The sequence below is a fragment of the Macaca fascicularis genome, chromosome 14 (genome assembly GCF_037993035.2).
Source record: "Macaca fascicularis isolate 582-1 chromosome 14, T2T-MFA8v1.1".
Classification (NCBI taxonomy): Eukaryota; Metazoa; Chordata; class Mammalia; order Primates; family Cercopithecidae; genus Macaca; species Macaca fascicularis.
The window spans coordinates 98615001-98635334 of record NC_088388.1 but is presented as its reverse complement, the minus strand read 5'-3'; the positions used below and the strand labels follow the sequence as shown (position 1 = coordinate 98635334).

Sequence of the window (20334 nt, the reverse complement as noted above, 5' to 3'; positions counted from 1 at the left end):
GAAAGCTATAACGAAAATTAGAATGGAGAACATTCTTTTCCAAATAATAGAAAAGAAAAATCTTCTGGTTGATATCTATGTTAAATATCATCAGATATGAAAGTTGACAGTTTCAAAAAGTCGATTGTTAACTTTATTAATGGCTAGCAAAATAGGATTTTTCTCCAAGAGTTAAAAAAAAACAGAAAATATATGGCATTTATCTCTTTCATTCTTGTACTTAGTTATGCATGCTTTGTTTTACATATGATATATAATCCATATTTTGGTCCTGATAAAACTATAAAATTTGTTTAATATCAAGGAGATCAGGAATCTTTCCTTGCATTCTGCATCCCACTTAAGTCTGCTTGTTTGAGTGCTCAATGAATGTAATTGTCTTTCCACTTAATATTCCAAAGAGACCTGAATTTGAACAGGTGAGGTACAGAACATAAGCTGTTTTCTTGCTCACAAATTATTCAAGTGACTGCATAGAGGCAGTTCCCCAGATGCTCATACTAAGCAATAAAATAATCCTTACCATAAACAAGCATATTTTGCAGTAGTATTATTGTGGTACAAATTTATTTCTGCTTAACAAATGATAATATAAACATTCATTCACAAGTTCTCATGGACACTTGATACAATATGAATTATTGGAGCATTACTTTACAATAATAAAGAAAATCAATGTATTATTAATCTTCTACCAGGAAGGATGTATTGTTGTTGAAAATAATCGTGCCAGAAAGGGTTAGTCCAGTTTAAAGAAGAGATAATGTCCATGTCATCGTCTAGAATCCAAAACACTTTTGATGTACATTGCTTACTCCTTAGCCAATACTCAAGGGGAAAAATATTTTTCAATAAATATTTTCTTATGTAAAAAGTAATATTTAGCTGATCTAATCAGTTAGTTAATTTTTTCTTTAATCTCCAATACACTGAGGCTCTTATTTCTCTAGGATGCTGAACCTGGCTCTTTAGTTGATAGTTTAATTTTATATCACCCCAGGAATTTGTGACAATTATAGAAACCTTTTAACATTTTCTTTTCTTTTAAAATAAAAATATCAAAGCTCACTAAGTTCAGGTAATCCAGTTCCCACCGCCCACTGACAAGGAGAAATTAAATTGTCTTCTGATTAATTACACGTCTAATACCGCCAGTGCACAGCTGATAAGAGTCAACTTGGGTTTCCACACAGAGGTAGTCTCCATTATCATCATAACTTCCCCAGGGACAGATACAGTGTGCAAATACATAATTTTAATTTGATCATGGAGGAGCCATAATCCATTTCTCTTTCTCAATTGCAGTAGGGAAGTCAGAATTTATATTAGCAGGCACCTGTTTTCTGTAATATTTCTGTTTTCATTTTCCTTTGTAAGTTCTTAGGCAGCACTAACTGGCAATGACAAAGTTCTGTGCAATTTACCACACTGCCACCAAGAAGGACTGTATTTGTATAAGCTTATCAATGACAGACACTCTCTGTTCAACAGTATATCATCGTCTTGGCAGAAGGAACAAACTGTCACCTTTCCAATAAAATGGATTTAACTCAATGAAGGAGAATGGGGTCAAAGTAGAGAGAAAAAATGCCTTTTGTTGTTGTTGTTTTTAAAGCAATACAGCTGACATTAGAAGCATCTGAAAGTGATTCAGAAGAAAGAAACTATATGTATTAATGTAGGTCTAGGAAGGAGGTCACTGTGGCTCCAGGAATTAGATTTCCTCTCTTGTCTCACCTTCATATTGTCTGGTATGTTGAAAAGCATTGCTATAGGAGACAGTTCTCCCATCATTCTTCTACTAGGTACGATCTACAGACAGATGGAAACTTTCCGAGCCTCATCCCTATTGAGAAGAAAAAAATACTTTACTCACCCAAATGCATAGATACAGACTACCTAAACCTCAAATTATTTTTGATTCTAAGATTTATAAATTTAGTCGGGGAAAAGATATTAATATACCTAGTTTTAATAAACCTAATTAAATATTATTCTTATTTAGTCTACAACTTTTGCTAGAAATATATAAGTAAATTTAGGATGTTGACAAAAATATTTGCTGGTACTAAGGACTGCAAAATGAATGCTTTTTCAAAAACCTCCAACCAAATGATAGAAAGTTAATGAACTAATGATCATGGCTTTCCAGCCTACTCTAATAATAAATACTAACAATATTTGTATATGACATATCTCCCATGCATTATTTTCCCTGATCTCAGTGTCCTATTAGGTTGTTCTATTAAAATCTCTATTACACCAGTCAGGAAATAGTCCGACTCATATTAATGACTTCAAATACATAACCCTTTTCTGCAAATCCTCTTTAATGTGCTGGCCACTGCTAGTCTCCGTGTCTTTCCATCTCATTTCTTACCTATATTTTTTAGTTTAACTAAACACACAACCAAAAAATGATAAAAGTAATAAAAAAGAATGTGACATTAAGTAAAATTTATAGGAAGACAAAACATGCTGGGAAAAGAGATGAAAGTGATCCTGCTAACCCTTGTGCATGTGTGTTAGCTCGTTTTCTTACGTGTCTATAAAGAAATATCTGAAGCTAGATAATTCATAAAGAAGAGAGGCTTAATTGGCTCACAGTTCTGCTGGCTGTAGTTAAAGCAGGCACTAACACTCTTGGCTTCTGGTGAGGGCTTTAGGAGGCTTGTAATAATGACAGAAAGCAGAAGAGGAGCTGGTATATCACACGGTGAGAGCAGGAGCAAGCAATAGTGAGGGGGAAGGTGCCACACTCTTTTAAAAAACCAGATCTCATGTTACTTAGAGTGAGAACTCACCCATTACCAAGAGGAGGGCACCAAGATATTCAGGAAGGATCTGTTCCCATGATCCAAATACCTCCCACTACACCTCACCTCCGAAATGGGGGATTACATTTCAACGTGAGATTTGCAGAAGACAAATATCCAAACTCTTTCGCCATGCTAACAAGCCAAAACAATTTCAGATAGTTATTTGCCTTCATAAAGCTACTCTCATTGAAAGCAATGATATCACTATTATTATTAATTGTTTATACCACTGTGTATGACCTAAACAGATGTCATACATGGTTTTGTGTTCCACCTATAGGTATGAAGGGAAAACTTCCCTTCTGCCGTCTGAAGGTTGGCTGAAATGTACTGACAATGGAAAGAACAACAGAAGAAAAGGCATACAAATTTACTAACATGCATGGGGGAAAATCATGGGAGAATGATTACCCAACAACCCAATCAGGTTCACAATTGTATATTCTCTTCTTCATTGGAAAGAGAGAGATGGGAGAATGCAGGCAACTTTGAGGAACAGTAAATCATTTTTTTAGAGAACTGAATGGGCCCAAAGAGCACACCATGGTTTGTAAATGGTTCTCTTTGAATACCAAGTGGTAATGGGGAACAGAAAATAGCAAGGGCCAAGGTTCCTCTGAGCTCTGGGGCAGATGGCAACAAATTGTGGGAAGGTGAGGGGTGAATCTTCACTGAAAACAAAGGTTGTCTTATTATGTATACGAAGTCTCTCGAGTAATCTCTCGAATGTACCCTCGGAAGAATACATGAAAAGTCTATCTGGGCGTGGTGACAACTTTTAGTCTTTTTCTCTTCTCTGCTAGTTAATATTGCCTGATCATTTGATGGGATTCCTGAGGAGGAGGTTTTGGGACAATTGCATTTCTTTTGGAAGAAATTTCCTCAATCAGATAAGGGCACTTCCATAGAAAGCCCCTCCCTGCCCTTGAGGGGAGAGAAACAAGGGAAAATTGGAAAGTCCTTGGTTATGAGGCAGCTTCTAGGGGCTTCCAGTTTCCTTTAAGACAAGTTGAAAGTGCTCAGCACGACAAAGCATCATATTTTGGGTTATTGTTCTTTAAGTTCCAACACATGAATAAAGAACAATTTATAACTCATAAAAAGGAACCTATTTGTACTAAATATTATTGTGATGTAGCTATTTAAATGTTAAATACTTATAAATAAATTAGAATAATTACTGACCATAGTCTAAAAAGAATATGATAGTTAAAAAACCTATTGGCTGGAGAAATTCTGCATAACAGAGTAAAGGAATGCAAAATTTTAGTTTTTGTTGTTGAGTTTGTTTAAACATGGAGACCGAATAAAAAGCAATTTACAAAGAGCCGAAAACCATCAGGAAAGCTGCTGGCAAATTGAAAGTAGATAAATCCTGGACCATACTGTCTTCTTCCAATTGCTATCTCTGCACATATTGGGGGATGTATGTGTTCTAAAAAAGAATTTTCAAATAGAACAATAACAGATTTTGACACAATAGAGATTAAAATGTTGATGCTTTTTTCACATATATATTAATAGGCTACAGTAATTATGATTTCCTCAAATGATTTCACATATTCCTTGATAAAAGCTTGGATTTTCTTCAAGTTAATTAATTTCACATTAAGAAAAATAAATTAATTTACTGAGTTTTAAAGATTTTTGTCATTTTTTTTGTAAACATTCAGCTAATGAGTTTAGGTCACAGTTCTTTCAGTGCTACTGTATTTGAAAATGAGGATAGAAAGAAATATTTAGTGTACTTTACTTTTGCAATAAACAGAATTGTTGGCCAGGTGTGGCAGCTCATGCCTGTAATCCCAGCACTTTAGGAGACCTAGGTAGGAGGATCGCTTGAGGCCAGGAGTTCAAAACCAGCCAACATAGTGAGACCCTGTCTCTACAAAATAAAAAATAAAAATAAAAATATTACCCAGATGTGGTGACACATTCTTGTAGTCCTAGCTACTTTAGAGGGTGAAGTGAGAAGATCGTTTGATCTCAGGGATTCAAGGTTTCAGCGAGCCATGATGGTGCCACTGCACTCTAGCTTGGGTGACAGAGCAAGACCCCGTCTAAATAAATAAGTAAATACAACTTTAAAAAAATCAACAGAATTGCTTCCTTTGCATGTAAAACAGTCACAGAAATATATAAATATGTGTTAGAGTAAAAAATGAGCACACATTTTTCTTACTGCTCTTCGTGCTCTCTGTATAATGTGCTTTTGCAGCTCCTCTCTTGAAGAGATTGAATCTACTTTACCATCTCTTGAATCTGACCTTGGCTCTTGGGATTTGCTTTGTCCAGTGAAATATTAGCAAATATAATAAAGCCATGAAAAGTGCTTGTTGATTGGTGTTTTTCCTGTTTCTTCCTGTACCTAAAAGTCCTGCAATCACAACTACATCAAAGATCTTGAGCTAGCCTTCTGGATAATCAGAGACATGACCAAGTCATTCCCATTGCCTTTGCTAACAAGGCATCAATCACGAGCAATGTGAGTAAAGCAAATGGCACCATCCAGTGGGTCATGGGTACTGCAGAGATAAACTGAGGCTGCCCAGACCAGAAGAACCACCTAGCTAACCCTCAGAATTGTAAGAAAGAATACATGCTATTTTATTTTAAGTGAATAAATTGTGGGGTGATTTGTTATACTGCAAAAGCTAGCTAAGGCAATATGCATTCTTCATGTACATTGGGCATAAAGTGAATTGAAATTCCATAAACAGTTTCTCCAGCCTTAAAACACATATCCACAAATGGAAAGACACATATTCCTTCTCAAATTTTTGTCTTTTCTAAAGTATCTACCGTTCTTTCTCATTTTCCTAGGTTTATGTTCTCAGAAAACAGATTTGACAATAATTGTCTAATTTTCCTCTTCTACTAACCAATTCACAACTCACTGCCATAACACTGGGGTTTCTACTACTTCATTAAAGGTAACTATTACTATCATTAAAACAAAAGAGTTTAGTACCAATCGCATTTAAACTTCCCAATGCATTGCCACTGCTGACCACTTTCTTTCTGGAGATGTTTTGCTTTCCCTCTTTCCCGCCATTCCCCAAAATTTATAATTTGCCTTTCATTCTTTTCAGCCTGTACTTCCTCTTTCCCCTTAAAAAAGTACATGCTACTCAGACATGCTTCCTTGTCTTAAAACTCATTATTACATCCATAGTTCTTGAGTGGTTATTTCCTTTCCCATATCTTAAAATGTCATCTATGCAAGAATGAATCACAGATTTACTTTTAGCTTAGTCATCTTCCTTAAATTTTAGATACTTTTCACCTAAGGGTATTATAGACATCTAAAGCTCAACATATACATTGTTGAGCTCAGTATTTCCCAGATTTAAATCTGCACTTCCCATTTTATTCAGAATCCAAGTAAATGGCAAGATCATCTACACTTATAAGCAAGGTAAGAAACTATTTTCTTTAACAATAAATATTTAATAAATTACAAAGTCCTATATATTTTAATGCCAATATACTTTTAAATATTTCACTCTTGTTGATGCTCTTCACTGTAGTCTTATTGCAGGCCCTCATAATATTTTGTTCAAGTATTCAGAATGTTATGCTTAGTCTAATTAATTCTCATATATTCATAACCAGTTTTTCCTATTAACATCTTATGGTGGTAGGGAACATGTATCACAATTAATAGATCAATATTTCTATTTTATTTTTAACAAATGTAGAGGAGAAAAGATAATTTATTTTTTTTCTGTGCACTTAATAGTTCTTAACTAAGACTTCCTGTAACAAAAGACAGACCAACAAGAGTAAAAAAGTTTATTAACATGTATATACCCTGTATATGACTGATAACTCAGAGAAATACGTAAATGTCTAGAGTAGATCTCAAAGAAAATAAAACTAAACTTTAGCTTTCAATATCATTCCTTTTAAGTAGAAAGGAAAAAAGAGTTCAAGGAAGGCCCAGCTAAGATAAGGTGGACAGAAAAGCACCTACGAGTTGATGGGTGCTGACGAGTTCATGGGTGCAGCACAGCAACATGGCACAAGTATACATATGTAACAAACCTGCACGTTATGCACATGTACCCTAGAACTTAAAGTATAATAATAATAATAAATAAAAATAATAAAAATAAAAAAATAAAATAAAAAAAACAAAGGTAAGATTTGCTATGCAGATTTAAATCAATACCTGCTTTATTGGGTATGAGTCTCTAGTAACTTAATTGTCCTTCTCTTCTTGGTGCAGAGAGAGCGAGCAACACTCTTACAAACAGATATTTCTTATACAAACACGCATTTTTCTTACAAAAGGGCAACTTCTCAGAGCCAGTCCTGTGCCTGCAGTTTTTCAAAATAACCAACTCGAAATAACTAGTATGCCAAGGAGGCTTATTTTGGAGTGGTATACTCTGATCTCCATCATATTTTGGGAGTGAAATGTCCTGAGCATTATCGCTAACATACATACTTGACTGAGATTTCCTTAGTATTTATGTAATGCTCTTTTATCTCTTATGAAATCCTATCCCGTATACTACATTACATTTAGTTATCATGTCTCCTTTGTCTCCTTTTTCTGGGCAAAAGTTGCCCCAATTTTCCTAAGTTTCGATGATTTTGAAAGTCTTGAGGAGTACTAGTCAAGTCTTCTTTTTTAAAAATTAATCCTCCTTAGAAAACATATCTTCAAATTTCTCTGATGACTAGACTGGGATTATAGGTTCTGGGGAGGAAAACCACAGAGGTCAGCTGTCATTCTCAGCATACCAAAGGTAATATCATTAACATGACTTATCTCTGCTAATATTGATCCTGATTATTACCTGGCTGAGGAAACGTTTACCAGCTTTTTCCACCGTAAAATCGCTTATCTTTTGGTCCCCATTTCCCATTCTGTACTCTTTGGAAACAAGTCACTATGCACAACGAATATTTAAGAAAAGAGACATTTATTTCATACCTCCTTGAGAATGAAGTATCTACATAAATTATTTGAAATTAATCTACATAAAGATTTATCAATTTTCCTGATTCATTATTTATCTAATATTTTATCTATATCAATATGGACTTATGAATATTCATTTTATTTGGATTTTAGTCCAATACTTATTTATTTATTTATTTGCTGAAATTGTCCCAGTTTTAGTCATTGGGAACTATCCCAGTTGGCTACTACATCTCTTTGACACACCAGATTCTCATATTCATTATGGTTTTGTTTTTGTTTTGGTTTGTTTGTTTTAGCACTTGCTTACTTTCTGGCACTACAAGATACTCTAGAATGATTTTTGTATTTCTTGGCCCAGTCCTAGAATTAGGCTTTTGTCTAAACAGCCCTGGCTCCTTTAAGTAGAAAATGGTATAAATGGTATTAGAAACTTAGAAACTGAAATCTTGACACTTTGTGTGTTGGTTGCTACTTAGACACATAGCTTCTAATCCTTCTCAGCTGTAAGATAAGTGAAATAGGTATTAGTATATCTACGCAAGTACACACACACACACACATTTATGTGTGTGTGTATATATATATAAAACTATATGTATCTATATTAAGCTAAATATTAATTTATACTGAAGTCTCGAATTCTAATCCATTATCACATGTATAGTTCTAAACTTTTTCCCTTGCTTATCCGTAATCTCCCACACCAACAGTGAGAAACCTGACCTCCATCATCTGCCTTCCATGGACTTAGTTGTTCCAGTATACACGTTTATGGATTTTAGAAGTGCTAACATGGGAAAAAATGTTGTTAACTAGAGTACAGTGCTTAAGTATAGTATCTTTTGCTTTTAGTTTTGCAGACTCATTTCCAAAGTTATTTAAGTCTGTTTTTCCCCTAGTTTCCCTAAGTGAAGTTGCTTCATATTAATAATACAGGCCAGGTGCAGTGATTCATGTCTGTAATCCCAGCAGTTTGGAGGTCGAGGCAGGCAGATCACCTGAGGTTGGGAGGTTGAACCAGCCTGGCCAACATGGTGAAACCCCATATCTATTAAAGATACAAAAATTAGCTGGGCATGCTGGCACACGTCTGTAATCCCAGCTACTTAGGAGGCTGAGGCAGGAGAATCACTTGAATGCTGGAGGAGGAGATTGCAGTGAGCTAAGATCGCTCCACTGCACTCCAGCCTGGAAGACAGGGTAAAACTCCATTTCAAAATAATAATAATGATAATGATAATACAGTTAGATTCTTTGTCATAGTCTGCTTTTTGTCCTCAGATCCTCTGACCTACTACTATATATTTTTTAAATATGCATACATTATGGTTCACTCCATCCTGGAAAGTTCTAGCTGGTTTTGATAAATGTGTAATGTCTTGCATACACGATTATAGTGTCATACAAAGTAGTTTCAACACCCTAAAAAATGTCCTTTGCTTCATTTACCCATTCAACCCTCTTCCTGACCCTGGCAATCACTGATCTGTTTATAGTCTCCATGGTTTTTCTCTTTCCAGTTGTTATGTAAATGAAATCTATAGCATGTAGTCTGTTCAAACTATCTTTTTTCAATTAGCCATTTGTATATAGAACCCATTCCTATGTTTGTGTAGTTTGATATTGGTAATTCATTCTTTTCTTTTTTTTATCACTGAATAGTATTCCATTGTATAGAATTCCATAGTTTATTCACTTATTGAAGGACATTTGTTGTTTCCAGTTTGGCATTGTTATTAATGAATCTCCTGTAAACACTTACATGGCATTTTTTTGTGTGGACGTAAGTTTTCAAATCAGTTAGGTAAATGCCTAGGAGACCTACTGTTTGATCATATGACGAAACTGTATTTAGCTCTGTAAGAAACTGCAAAACTGCCTTCCAAAATGGCTATACCATGTTGAAATCTCACTGTCAATGAGAGTTCCCATCAATTTGTATCTTCACCAGAATTTGGTATTTTTTAATTAATTTTTATTTATTTGGATTTTAGCCATTTTGATTTGTGTAGCAATATATCATTGTTGTTTTAATTGTGAATTCATTCATTTTTAATATAAGGTTGCATGTCCTTGTGAAAGTTGCCAAGCTTTTATGACTACCTGTAGTGAGTTTTCAAACATAAAGTTATGTAAGAGTTATTTTCTGTTTCTTAGACACACCCAAGATAATCCATAGATTTTCAAAAAATGAATAAATAAAGCAAATATGGAATACAGTCAGGGTATTCTTTTACTTCTTCAGTTAGTCTTTTTGGTTCAAACAGCACCAACAACGTAAAATATGCTTGTGATCCGCAGCTCAATGACCCTCATTTTCTGTAACAGTAATTAACTCAGTGTACCAAATATAACCAGTGAAAATGAAATAATAAAATACTAAATAACAAAATAGTGAGGACAATATAGAGTATAAGCATTAACCAAGGAACAAAAGCAGAATAAGGGCTCTACCTCCAAAATAATATGATAAAATGAGGATGAAGGCAAATGAAAGATTTTGAACATGATCATTCTTGATAAATGATCCTTTCAAGTATCCTAATCAATTTTACTTTAAACAGATATCTACAGCAAAAAAGAAATTCATCTGTTTAAAAAAGTAACTGAATATTTGCTCCACATCAACTGCAGATATGATGACTAAAGATCAAATCCCATGTAACAATTATACATGACCTTTGTTTTCAACTTTTCTTTCTGCTTTGCCTATAACATTCGAAATACCACTTATATCAAAATTCTGCCTAATTATTTCTGTCTTCCAATGTTTCCTTTACTCCACAAAAAGAATAGTAACTTGATTCCAGTATTAGCTGGAAATCTAGCAATCATGGACCCCATATCAGGCTGAGTACTTTTATTTTTGTTTCCACAACCACTGTATAATGGCTCTTTTGCAGTGATTGTTTAAGGAAATAATATTGGACAAGTAAAAGAGAATGAAACTTCAGAGTGTTATTATAGACTGCCACCTTCTTTCTTTCTAGCATTGTCAGATTAATAAATAAAAGCACTGGACATCCATTAAATTTAAATTCTAGATAAAATGGAATAAAATATTGCATGGAACATACCAGAACTAAAAACAAAACAACAACAAAACACACACACACAAATATCTTTTGAAATCCAAATCTAACTGGGTGTCCTTATATTTCATCTTGCAACCCTACCTCCATCTCCATCAGTTGGCTTGTAAGTTCAAGAGGAAAATGACATTGAGAAGATAAAAGAGAAACAGCTGAGATCATTAGGAAAGACAGTAATGCTGCACACACACAAAAAGAAACCCAACACTGAATAAAATATCTGAAGACTCCTGATTTCTTTTTTAAGTAACCATAATATTGATGAATCACAGTTTTCATTTAACTCTTAATGCCTTTGAGATATCTCACCATTTCATATCATAGATGTCTCCACCAACATTTTACAGAGGTCTCCTTTTTCCTTGAATGTCTCTTATTCAACCTGTTTTTTCTGTAAGCAACGTGTTGAACATATAATAGTGCTAATATATAAATAATTACTTTTTTTGTTTGTTTTTGCAGTTATTTAATTACTAGTATTGCAATAAAAAGGCTTTTATATATCTTGTAAGAGCATTCAGATAAGTGCAGTTATGCTGCAGATATTACATTCAACACATAACTTATATAACTGAAATACTACATTTATTTCTATATGTAAAGAAATTCTTTTAGATTTCAAATAACATTTTGGAGCATAATCTGATTGTAAATTGAGAATTGCCTTTCCAGTTATGAGGAAGATTCATACATCACACATAATTGAAGTTATACTTTTGGTACATTACGGATAGTAGTAATAGTATAAAGGCTAAAGAGTAACTATTATAAAATTATAATTTAAAAATATAGCTCAAATGATTCTAAAAAGAGTTTATATTTACTTCTATTTGGGTTTGTTCTTCTATCAGTCCTTTTTCTTTAGATAATCTGCAGTTTTCTTCATGTTACACCATATAGGAAAGATTTAGTTGACAGGAGAATGTGTTTAGTTCTTTGAAATAAAGAAATTTAATATAATCAATTAGATATTTTTGTTGCATGGTAATATAACCATATAGAAGTTGAGGCAATATGAGTGATCATATGTGAATAATGTGCATGTTCTATATCTTTATATAGCTTTGTATTCTATATGTATGATCACAAATATATATCTTATACATGTATTATCCTCATATATATGTATATATGGTATATATATGTATATATATCAATATTTGCATAGAGTACTGAATGACCATATATATCAAAATGAATATTTTATTGCTTTAAAAATATATTTAGTATAATTAACACATTAAAAACGTGTTTAAAATGAAAGCATTGCTTTCAGTCTAAAATTATCAGCTGTTACATATTATTTCAGACTCTCTTATCATACATACTATCTAAATTTAGCCCACAATATAGGTACTGATTTAAATATAATCAAGCTGGAAATGTTACATGCATAGCACTTAAATTATGACCACAAGTTAATTTCTAATCATTCTTCAATTAAAACAAATAAACTCTGACATATTAACTTTCAGCATTATGATATTATTACTGCGAATACTGTCAACTCTTCTTCAGAATAAAATATCTCATTTTAGAGTAGAGATATAGAAAAATAAGTTTAATCGCCAGGCGCGGTGGCTCACGCCTGTAATCCCAGCACTTTGGGAGGCCGAGGCGGGCGGATCACAAGGTCAGGAGATCGAGACCACGGTGAAACCCCGTCTCTACTAAAAATACAAAAAATTAGCCGGGCGCGGTGGCGGGCGCCTGTAGTCCCAGCTACTCAGGAGGCTGAGGCAGGAGAATGGCGGGAACCCGGGAGGCGGAGCTTGCAGTGAGCCGAGATCGCGCCACTGCACTCCAGCCTGGGCGACAGAGCGAGACTCCGTCTCAAAAAACAAAACAAAACAAAACAAAAAAAAAAAGAAAAATAAGTTTAATCAAAACAAAGTCAGAGAAGGTGAGACAATCAGAAAAAATATATTGTGTTTGAGATTCCTTTAGACAATATGTTATATATAATAAAGCTAACCAAATTCTGTTTTATATGGTGAAATTTAGTATTGTAAGGAGACACTTTTTTTTTTTTTTTTTTTTTTTTTTGAGACAGAGTCTCGCTCTGTCGCCCAGGCTGGAGTGCAGTGGCTGGATCTCAGCTCACTGCAAGCTCCACCTCCCGGGTTCACACCGTTCTCCTACCTTAGCCTCCGAGTAGCTGGGACTACAGGCGCCCACCACCACGCCCGGCTAGTTTTTTGTATTTTTTTTAGTAGAGACGGGGTTTCACCGTGTTAGCCAGGATGGTCTCGAACTCCTGACCTCGTGATCTGCCCGTCTCGGCCTCCCAAAGTGCTGGGATACAGGCTTGAGCCACTGCGCCCGACCAGGAGACACTTTTATAATTAACTGCTATAAAATACATATTTATATACATAAACATTATATGAATAAATATACGCACATATGTATGTATATATGTGTGTGGGATATATACACACATATACACACACACACACATATACACACACATATATGTGTATATATACACACGTGTGTGTGTGTGTGTGTGTGTGTATATATATATACACCTTCAAGTCTTCTGAAAGCTAGAAGGTTTAGACTGTAAATGAATGTCAATGAGGTAAATACTCAGTAACATTTATAGTGTACCTTATTATATTAAGTTGTATATAGCATTTTGCAATGCTAACAGAGGCTTAAGAGTTGTTGCCTTATAAATTTAAATTAATACCTGAGGATATTTTGTAATGGAGACCTTGATATATTTTGGTTATTTTGATACTTAGAAAATCAAATAATTAATTAGTCAGGACTTTTACCGGAAAGACACATGGTGACTGACAGAAACAGCATTAGTTTCCAGGAGGAAGCCATCGTCGGTCACTAGAATCTTCTGTGTCTCAATGGGTTTAACAGCTCTGGTGTTTCTTCATTAAAGAGTTCCCTGTTTGAAATAGATAACAATTTTCTTAAACAGAGAAAATAAACAAACAGAAAAGCAAACAAATACAAACAAATGCAAAAATCTCCTAATAACATGATAAATAACTATTAGTGCAAAGGTCAGATTAATACTCACCAAAGAGCAATAATACAGTTTCTGCTAGAATTCATGTAATACACAACACAAGTACTTAGTAAATGTGATCAACTCTCCTTTTCACATTTATCTACATTGAATACTCCCTTCAATGTTTTTACTTGAATAGTAAAAACAACAGGTTCTAATGGGAATAATTTTTCCTCACAGGGAATGTATAATAGCTATATTTATTACCTTAGACAAATTATTGGACTAGAAAAATAGAATAGAAAAACCAGTTACATTAGTATATACTCCTTTGGTCTAGAACATAACTAATGATCAGTTGGTCAAGTAATTTTACACACTGTGCCTGTAGCTCATCAAAACCACCACAGGAAATTTTTCTCATTTAATTATTAATGTCAACTTCCTTTGTTTATAACTCCTATGATTATCTGTACTGTGTTATATTTCCCTCCTTTGGTGAATCATTTCTTTCAGTATCTTTTGCTAGCTGGAACCTAAGGGAAAAAGAATTTTCATGAATATTTAATGTTTTTGTCTAATGCCATTTTTATAACAATAACCAGTGTAGCACATTAATATAATTTGGTTCCTTTTTTTTCCCCTGAATGATACAATAAACATGAAAAGAATATAAAATTCTGACACTAGACTTTCTGCAAGAACTTGACAAATACATATTGGACATTTCTATAATTCACAAGTACCTCCAGAATTTTCACGTGTCAGCTATGTTCTTCTTGGCCCAAAGCCATTCAGTTGAGAAATAATTGTCAATTATGTCAATTATGTTTGAATAATGATTGCCTTCTTGGTACCTGGTCCCTCCTTATCAAATTAGAAGTCTAGGTTATCTCTATATTTTAGGAAGCATCTGAAAAATATATATAGGTATTTTTCCCCTAGCTAGATCAGAATTTAATTTAGTTATGTCAAAGAAAGGAATTTATTGTTAGTACCTCTACCCGAATGGAGTCAGTTACATTTTATTTATAATTTTAAATATAAGTCTTGGTAGTCTATTTTAACTTTATATTTGGGGATCACTAATGGAGAAGAAAGTTAAGACAATAATGGTTAATTTATTTATAACAAGCATAAACAAAGAATTTTTCATCATTTTCTCTATTTTATGAGTAAATATCAGAAATACATACAATTTGAAGCACAAAATAACAACCTCATAGCTAATTGTGACAATTTAAAACATCTTGGTTATTTATACACTGTTTTTAGCAGAAAGGAAAAAAACAAAATCCACATATCACATATAATAACTGGAGAGATTAAGGTTGCCAGAAGTACAATTATGACTCATGAAAACTGCACAGTTGAGTTAGCAAATTTTCAATTCATGATTAAATTGACCTTTTTTGAAATTGTGAATTCTGAGAAGGTAATATAGCTTTGACTTAACTCATTTTGACGAGCTTGTGCTCAGTCCCATACTCCCCAAACTGGTACTTCCCAGTCTATTTACAATGTCCTAAGGTCCTCTGTTGTTCTAAATATTCTTCATAAACAAATACAAATGTTATTACAACCCTTAAGGACTGTTTCTGGGACCAGCAAAAGGAAAACCCACAGACATTCATGTGCACACACATACACAGGTTGATAGTCATCAAAAGGAGAATTGACTCATGAAGATAGCAGGATAAATTGGACACAGTAGCGAAGGATCTTCAGTAAAATTTCAAGGAGTTATTGGTCTTAAAGAACTGATTTTTGAGTGGAATAGTGTGGAAAGACTGACAAGGAACACATGGATAAATAAGTCAGTGTCAAACAGTGATAAATACTCTGAAGAAATTAACAGACTCACTCCATTCCCACAACACTGACTTTCTTGCTGGTCCTCAAGTATGCCAAGCACATACTGTGTCCTCTGCCTAGACCTCTCCAACATCAGTTCTTTCCATACCTTAGAGTTTTAAATCATTGCAGACTGTTCTTCCTAGAAGCCTTTCTTGGTTACTCTCCTTAAAATAGCAAGCCCTCTCCTGTCAGCCCTGTCACTGATTTTGCTTACATTTGCTCTGCCTTATTTTTATTCTTAGCAATTATCAGTGCCTGAGGTTAAACTAGTCTGTTTACATCTTAATTATCTTTTTCTCCTACTAGAATGTCATATCCACGGAAGCAAGGATTTTTGTCGTGTTTGTCTTTACAGAACCAGCATCTAGAACAATGACCACCATAGAAAGTATTCAATTATTATTTTTTAGATAATAATTATTGAATAAACTGAAGTCTCTAGGAAATAAATTATTTGGCAAAAGATTAAAAAAAAAAAACAAAAACTGGGCGGGTGCGTAGTTCATGCCTATAATCCCAGTACTTTGGGAGGCAAGGCAAACAGATCACTTGAGGTCAGGAGTTTGAGACCAGCCTGGCCAACATGGTGAAACCTTGTCTCTACTAAAAATACAAAAATTAGCTAGATGTGGTGGTACTTGCCTATAATACCAGTTACTTGAGAGACTGAGACATGAGAATCACTTGAACCCGGGAGACAGAGGTTGCAGTGAGCCGAGATTGTGCCACTGCACTCCAGCCGGGGTGATACAGAGAGCCTCTGTCTCAAAAAAAAAAAAAAAAAGAAAAAAAACAAACAAAAATACTCAGTGTTTCTTAGGTTTTCATACTACAGTGATATGCTGTATAATGACATTTCAGTCAATGTTGAACTGCATATATGATGATGCTCCCATAAGATAATTATATTTTACTGTACTTGTCATATGTTTAGATACACAAATATTTATTTTGTTATAATTGCCTTCATTATTCAGTACAGTAACATCCTGTACAGGTCTGTAGCCTAGAAGCAATAGGCTATATTATAGCCTAGATCTGTAGCAAGCTGTACCATCTAGGTTTGCGTAAGTAAACTCTACAATGTTCACACAATGATTATATCCCTGTGTGATACAATGTGAGAAATAAGAAGATATTTCTCAGAATGTGGCTCAGTCATTAAGAGATACTTGACTATACTAATAACTACCATTTATTAGATAAATTACAAGCATTGTGTTAAACACTTTACCTACACAATCTGTAGGACATCTCTTATTGATGAAGCTAATTTGCCCCAGGTCACACAGTTAGTAAATAATGTTAACCCTTAAGCTCCATCATTTCTTACAAGAGTCCAAAGCAATCCCTGCAAGAGACTAGACAACATTTACACTGACACAACTGGGACTGGTACAGAGTGAATAAAAAACCCTTTAAAAACATTTAATTAACATATGCCTTAAATGTTTGTCATGTAATATTTAATTCTGTATTCTTATATAGAATATATTTGCCAATTATTATATAGCAGTGACATCTTTTTACGATTATAAAGATTCTGGTGGAAAAATGATTTCTTTTATCTTGGCATCACAGGAAACTGTAGTGTATAAATAGTGCCTGTGTTGCATCATATACAACTTTAAACTTATTTCAAGTGGCCTAAAAGCATATGAAGTCATCTGATGGCAGGATTCTTGGAGGCTTTCATTATTTTTATGCAGTTATCTCATACATACATCATAGCAGTTTTAAGTGACTATCTTATAAAGTTTAGGGCTTTAGCCTTAAACAAACTTTTTGCCAAATGCTATTCCTCTTGGTACTCTCATGTATCTGTGATTTCCAAAATGCTTATTTGACTTACATAATTACAATAACATGGACAACTTACATAACTAGACTTGGAACAAATACAACTGAATCTTGGTAAGCATGTGACTGACAAAGTGGCAGTGAATAAACTAGAAATTAGCCTACTTACCTGTGAATATCATCTGTATTCTGAGTTATTTTCATTTATTAAGGTAATGATGGATTTATTCTGGGAAATTAGAACAGTAGAGGTTTAGTAAAAGTGTTTCTACTCCCATTTGCATGTGATAAGGCCTCAATGTAAGGGCTTTGTATGTAAATTTTGGTGAAATGAATACAATGAAGGAATATCTCTTTTTCAGTGGACCTTATTCTCCATCTCAACCATGACTCTTTGCTAAGACTGAAGCTTGTGACATTTTGCTTGGAAGTACCCTTGAAGGACTGAGTAAGGTGGGAATACAGCTCAGGAAAAGGAATATAAAATGTTTTTGAGGTGACTTGCTTTCAAGGTATCCTTGAAGTTATCTAGCTCAATGCACCTGGGGAAAAAGAAAAAGATAATAAAATGTGGCCAAAGTTATAGCAGGAATAAAAAAGAATGTGTCTTCTTATTGCTTGCTGTCATACATCCTTTGAGGACCAAGCAGCAAAAAAAAATTTTGGCTTTCAAATTTAACCAGATTGAGTTATGATATTGTTTATCTTATAAAAGCAAATGACAGTTATCTGTCCTAGAAAAAGTGCTATGAGATGTAGCGAGCAGACTGAGCTCACAGTGTCCACATGTTTTGGAGGCATTCTTTAACATGATTTTCTATAGTGTGTTAAACACAGTGAGGCATAGTGAAGTTCAGTTTTTCTTACTCTTTTTAATATAAACATTTTTTAAGCCTCAACAAAACCTGCATTGAATAGGGTCCAGCAAGAATTTTAAAAGGAGCCACACCAGTTTTCTGAGACTTCAAGTCAACTTCATAATTTTATTTAAAATATAAGAGTAGAAAAAATATGGTTCAAGATTATTTACTACTCAAAAGTATAATTAATGGAGACTGGAATCAGAAAGAAAAAAGACAACTGCTCTAGAAATCTGATGCCAGAAATAGTTTGTGATTCCTACCACCTAGTGACTGATATTAGAACAGGGTAAACACCCAACTATGGCTCACGACTCCACATCAGTTCTGACAGGTCTTGTGTTGTGTTGGGATGCTGAATACCATTTCATGGCTGAGTGGCAGTAGATTTCCTTTTCGGGCAATTTGGGAACTGGACACCATGACTAAGAAGGAGTATGTCCTTCTTAAAGTAATACAGAAAATATTTTAAAATATTCTTGAATGCCTCAATGAACTATTGAGGAAGAGAAAAACTTATTAGACGTCAAAGCTAAATAAGAGTGGCAAGCTGGGAACCAAAGAAAACTTTACTATTAAGTGATTTTGCAATTCTCAATGTACTTCAGATTTAGGTATATGGCTGCTTTGAAAGTTGGGGACCAAAACCAAAGCCTAGGGCCACAGAGCTGGGTAATCAAATAGGAGAATCCATATATCTAAGATCCCAAAGGGATATCTCTCTAGAGAGATACTCCATTCATAAAACAGTAAATAGAATTTTCAGGTCTAAACTATGGGAATAAATGGAAGGAATAAAGAAAATCTCAATAGTCAAAAATTCAGTCAGGAGTCATGTAATGTACAGGAAAACAATAAGTTAGAGTCAATAGAAATGATAAATGTCAGAATTATACCAGCAAAGACTTCAGATATTTGACTTTTTAGGCAGATTACATGTGTTATAAAAAAATAAAGGAATTGACACCATGAGAAAGAGGAAACAGGAATAAAAAGCTTATCTAAAAAGTAGCCCAGAAAGGCAACAGCAGGAAACTATGAAAGAAAGAAACACAATGATAGTGAAAAGGTCTTAATATGTCTAATCAGATTTTCGGAATGAGAAAGAGAATGGGATGAGGCAATATGTGAAAAGATAGATAATTGTTAAGATTTTCCAGAATTGATAAAATTTACTAATTTTAAGATTCTTGAAGACCATAAAAACCCCAAAAGAAGAAATACCTGTGCACATCATATTGAAAATGCAAAATAACAAAACCAAAAAGCAGCCAGAGAGAAAAAGAAAGTAACTATAAAAGTAGGAAAATCAGACTCACATTTGACTTCTTGATAGCAAGAATGAGATTTAAAAAATTAAAATAATGTACTGCGAGATAAAAACAAATGAGAATAATGTACTTTATTGGTAAAGTAAATAAGGAACTCATTAGCCTGAGGTGGTCTCTCTAACTCGAGCACTTAGATAAGCAAACTGAAACTTAACTTGGAAACCTTCCTTGTAACTGACTTAAGAAAAATAAGTCTCAGCCAATCACAAACAGTCAACTAGTGACTGGTTATACAATTAGGGACCTCCCATCAGGTCATATCTAAATAAAGCAAACATCTAGCTGTAGCTAATCAGGTAATTTTTCAACTTTGCTTTTGTGTCCAGCCTACAAATTCTCACTGCTCAGATGACAGAGAAGAGCTCTCTGAACCTCTTTCAATTTTGAGTGATGCCTGATTTATGAATCATTATTTGCCTAAATAAACTGCCATCATGAGTGCAAAGTAATGCCAGGAGCAAGCAGTAGGAGATCAAGCCTGAGGATTATACAAGGCCAGATAGCAAATTATCCATAGGTCAGTAAAAGGAGTGTGAATTTTATTAAAAACACCATCATAAATAAATAACTAAATAATCACATAACTAAATTTCAAAAGTTCTCTGATAACCCAGTATTACCTATTTTTTTGCAATATAATGTACTGTCAAGTGAAGAGTCATGAG

At 34.0% G+C, this 20334-nt stretch overlaps 1 protein-coding gene and 1 long non-coding RNA gene across 4 annotated transcripts in view; one reads left to right on the top strand and one right to left on the bottom strand.

Moving 5' to 3' along the window:
* The window catches only part of CNTN5 (contactin 5), a 1343675-nt gene that overhangs the window by 791899 nt on the left and 531442 nt on the right, over positions 1 to 20334 (bottom strand). For all 3 annotated transcript variants that reach the window (XR_012422789.1, XM_005579428.4, XM_065528914.1), the window contains exon 3: positions 13631 to 13755. Coding sequence is in view for 2 of the 3 variants with exons in the window: in XM_005579428.4 (XP_005579485.3) it covers positions 13631 to 13685 (55 nt within the window). In the remaining variant the exon portion in view is untranslated. The remainder of the gene's footprint in view (positions 1 to 13630; positions 13756 to 20334) is intronic.
* Positions 1 to 20334, top strand: part of LOC135967107 (uncharacterized) — a 149649-nt gene that overhangs the window by 62407 nt on the left and 66908 nt on the right. The gene's annotated exons all lie outside the window — the stretch shown is intronic.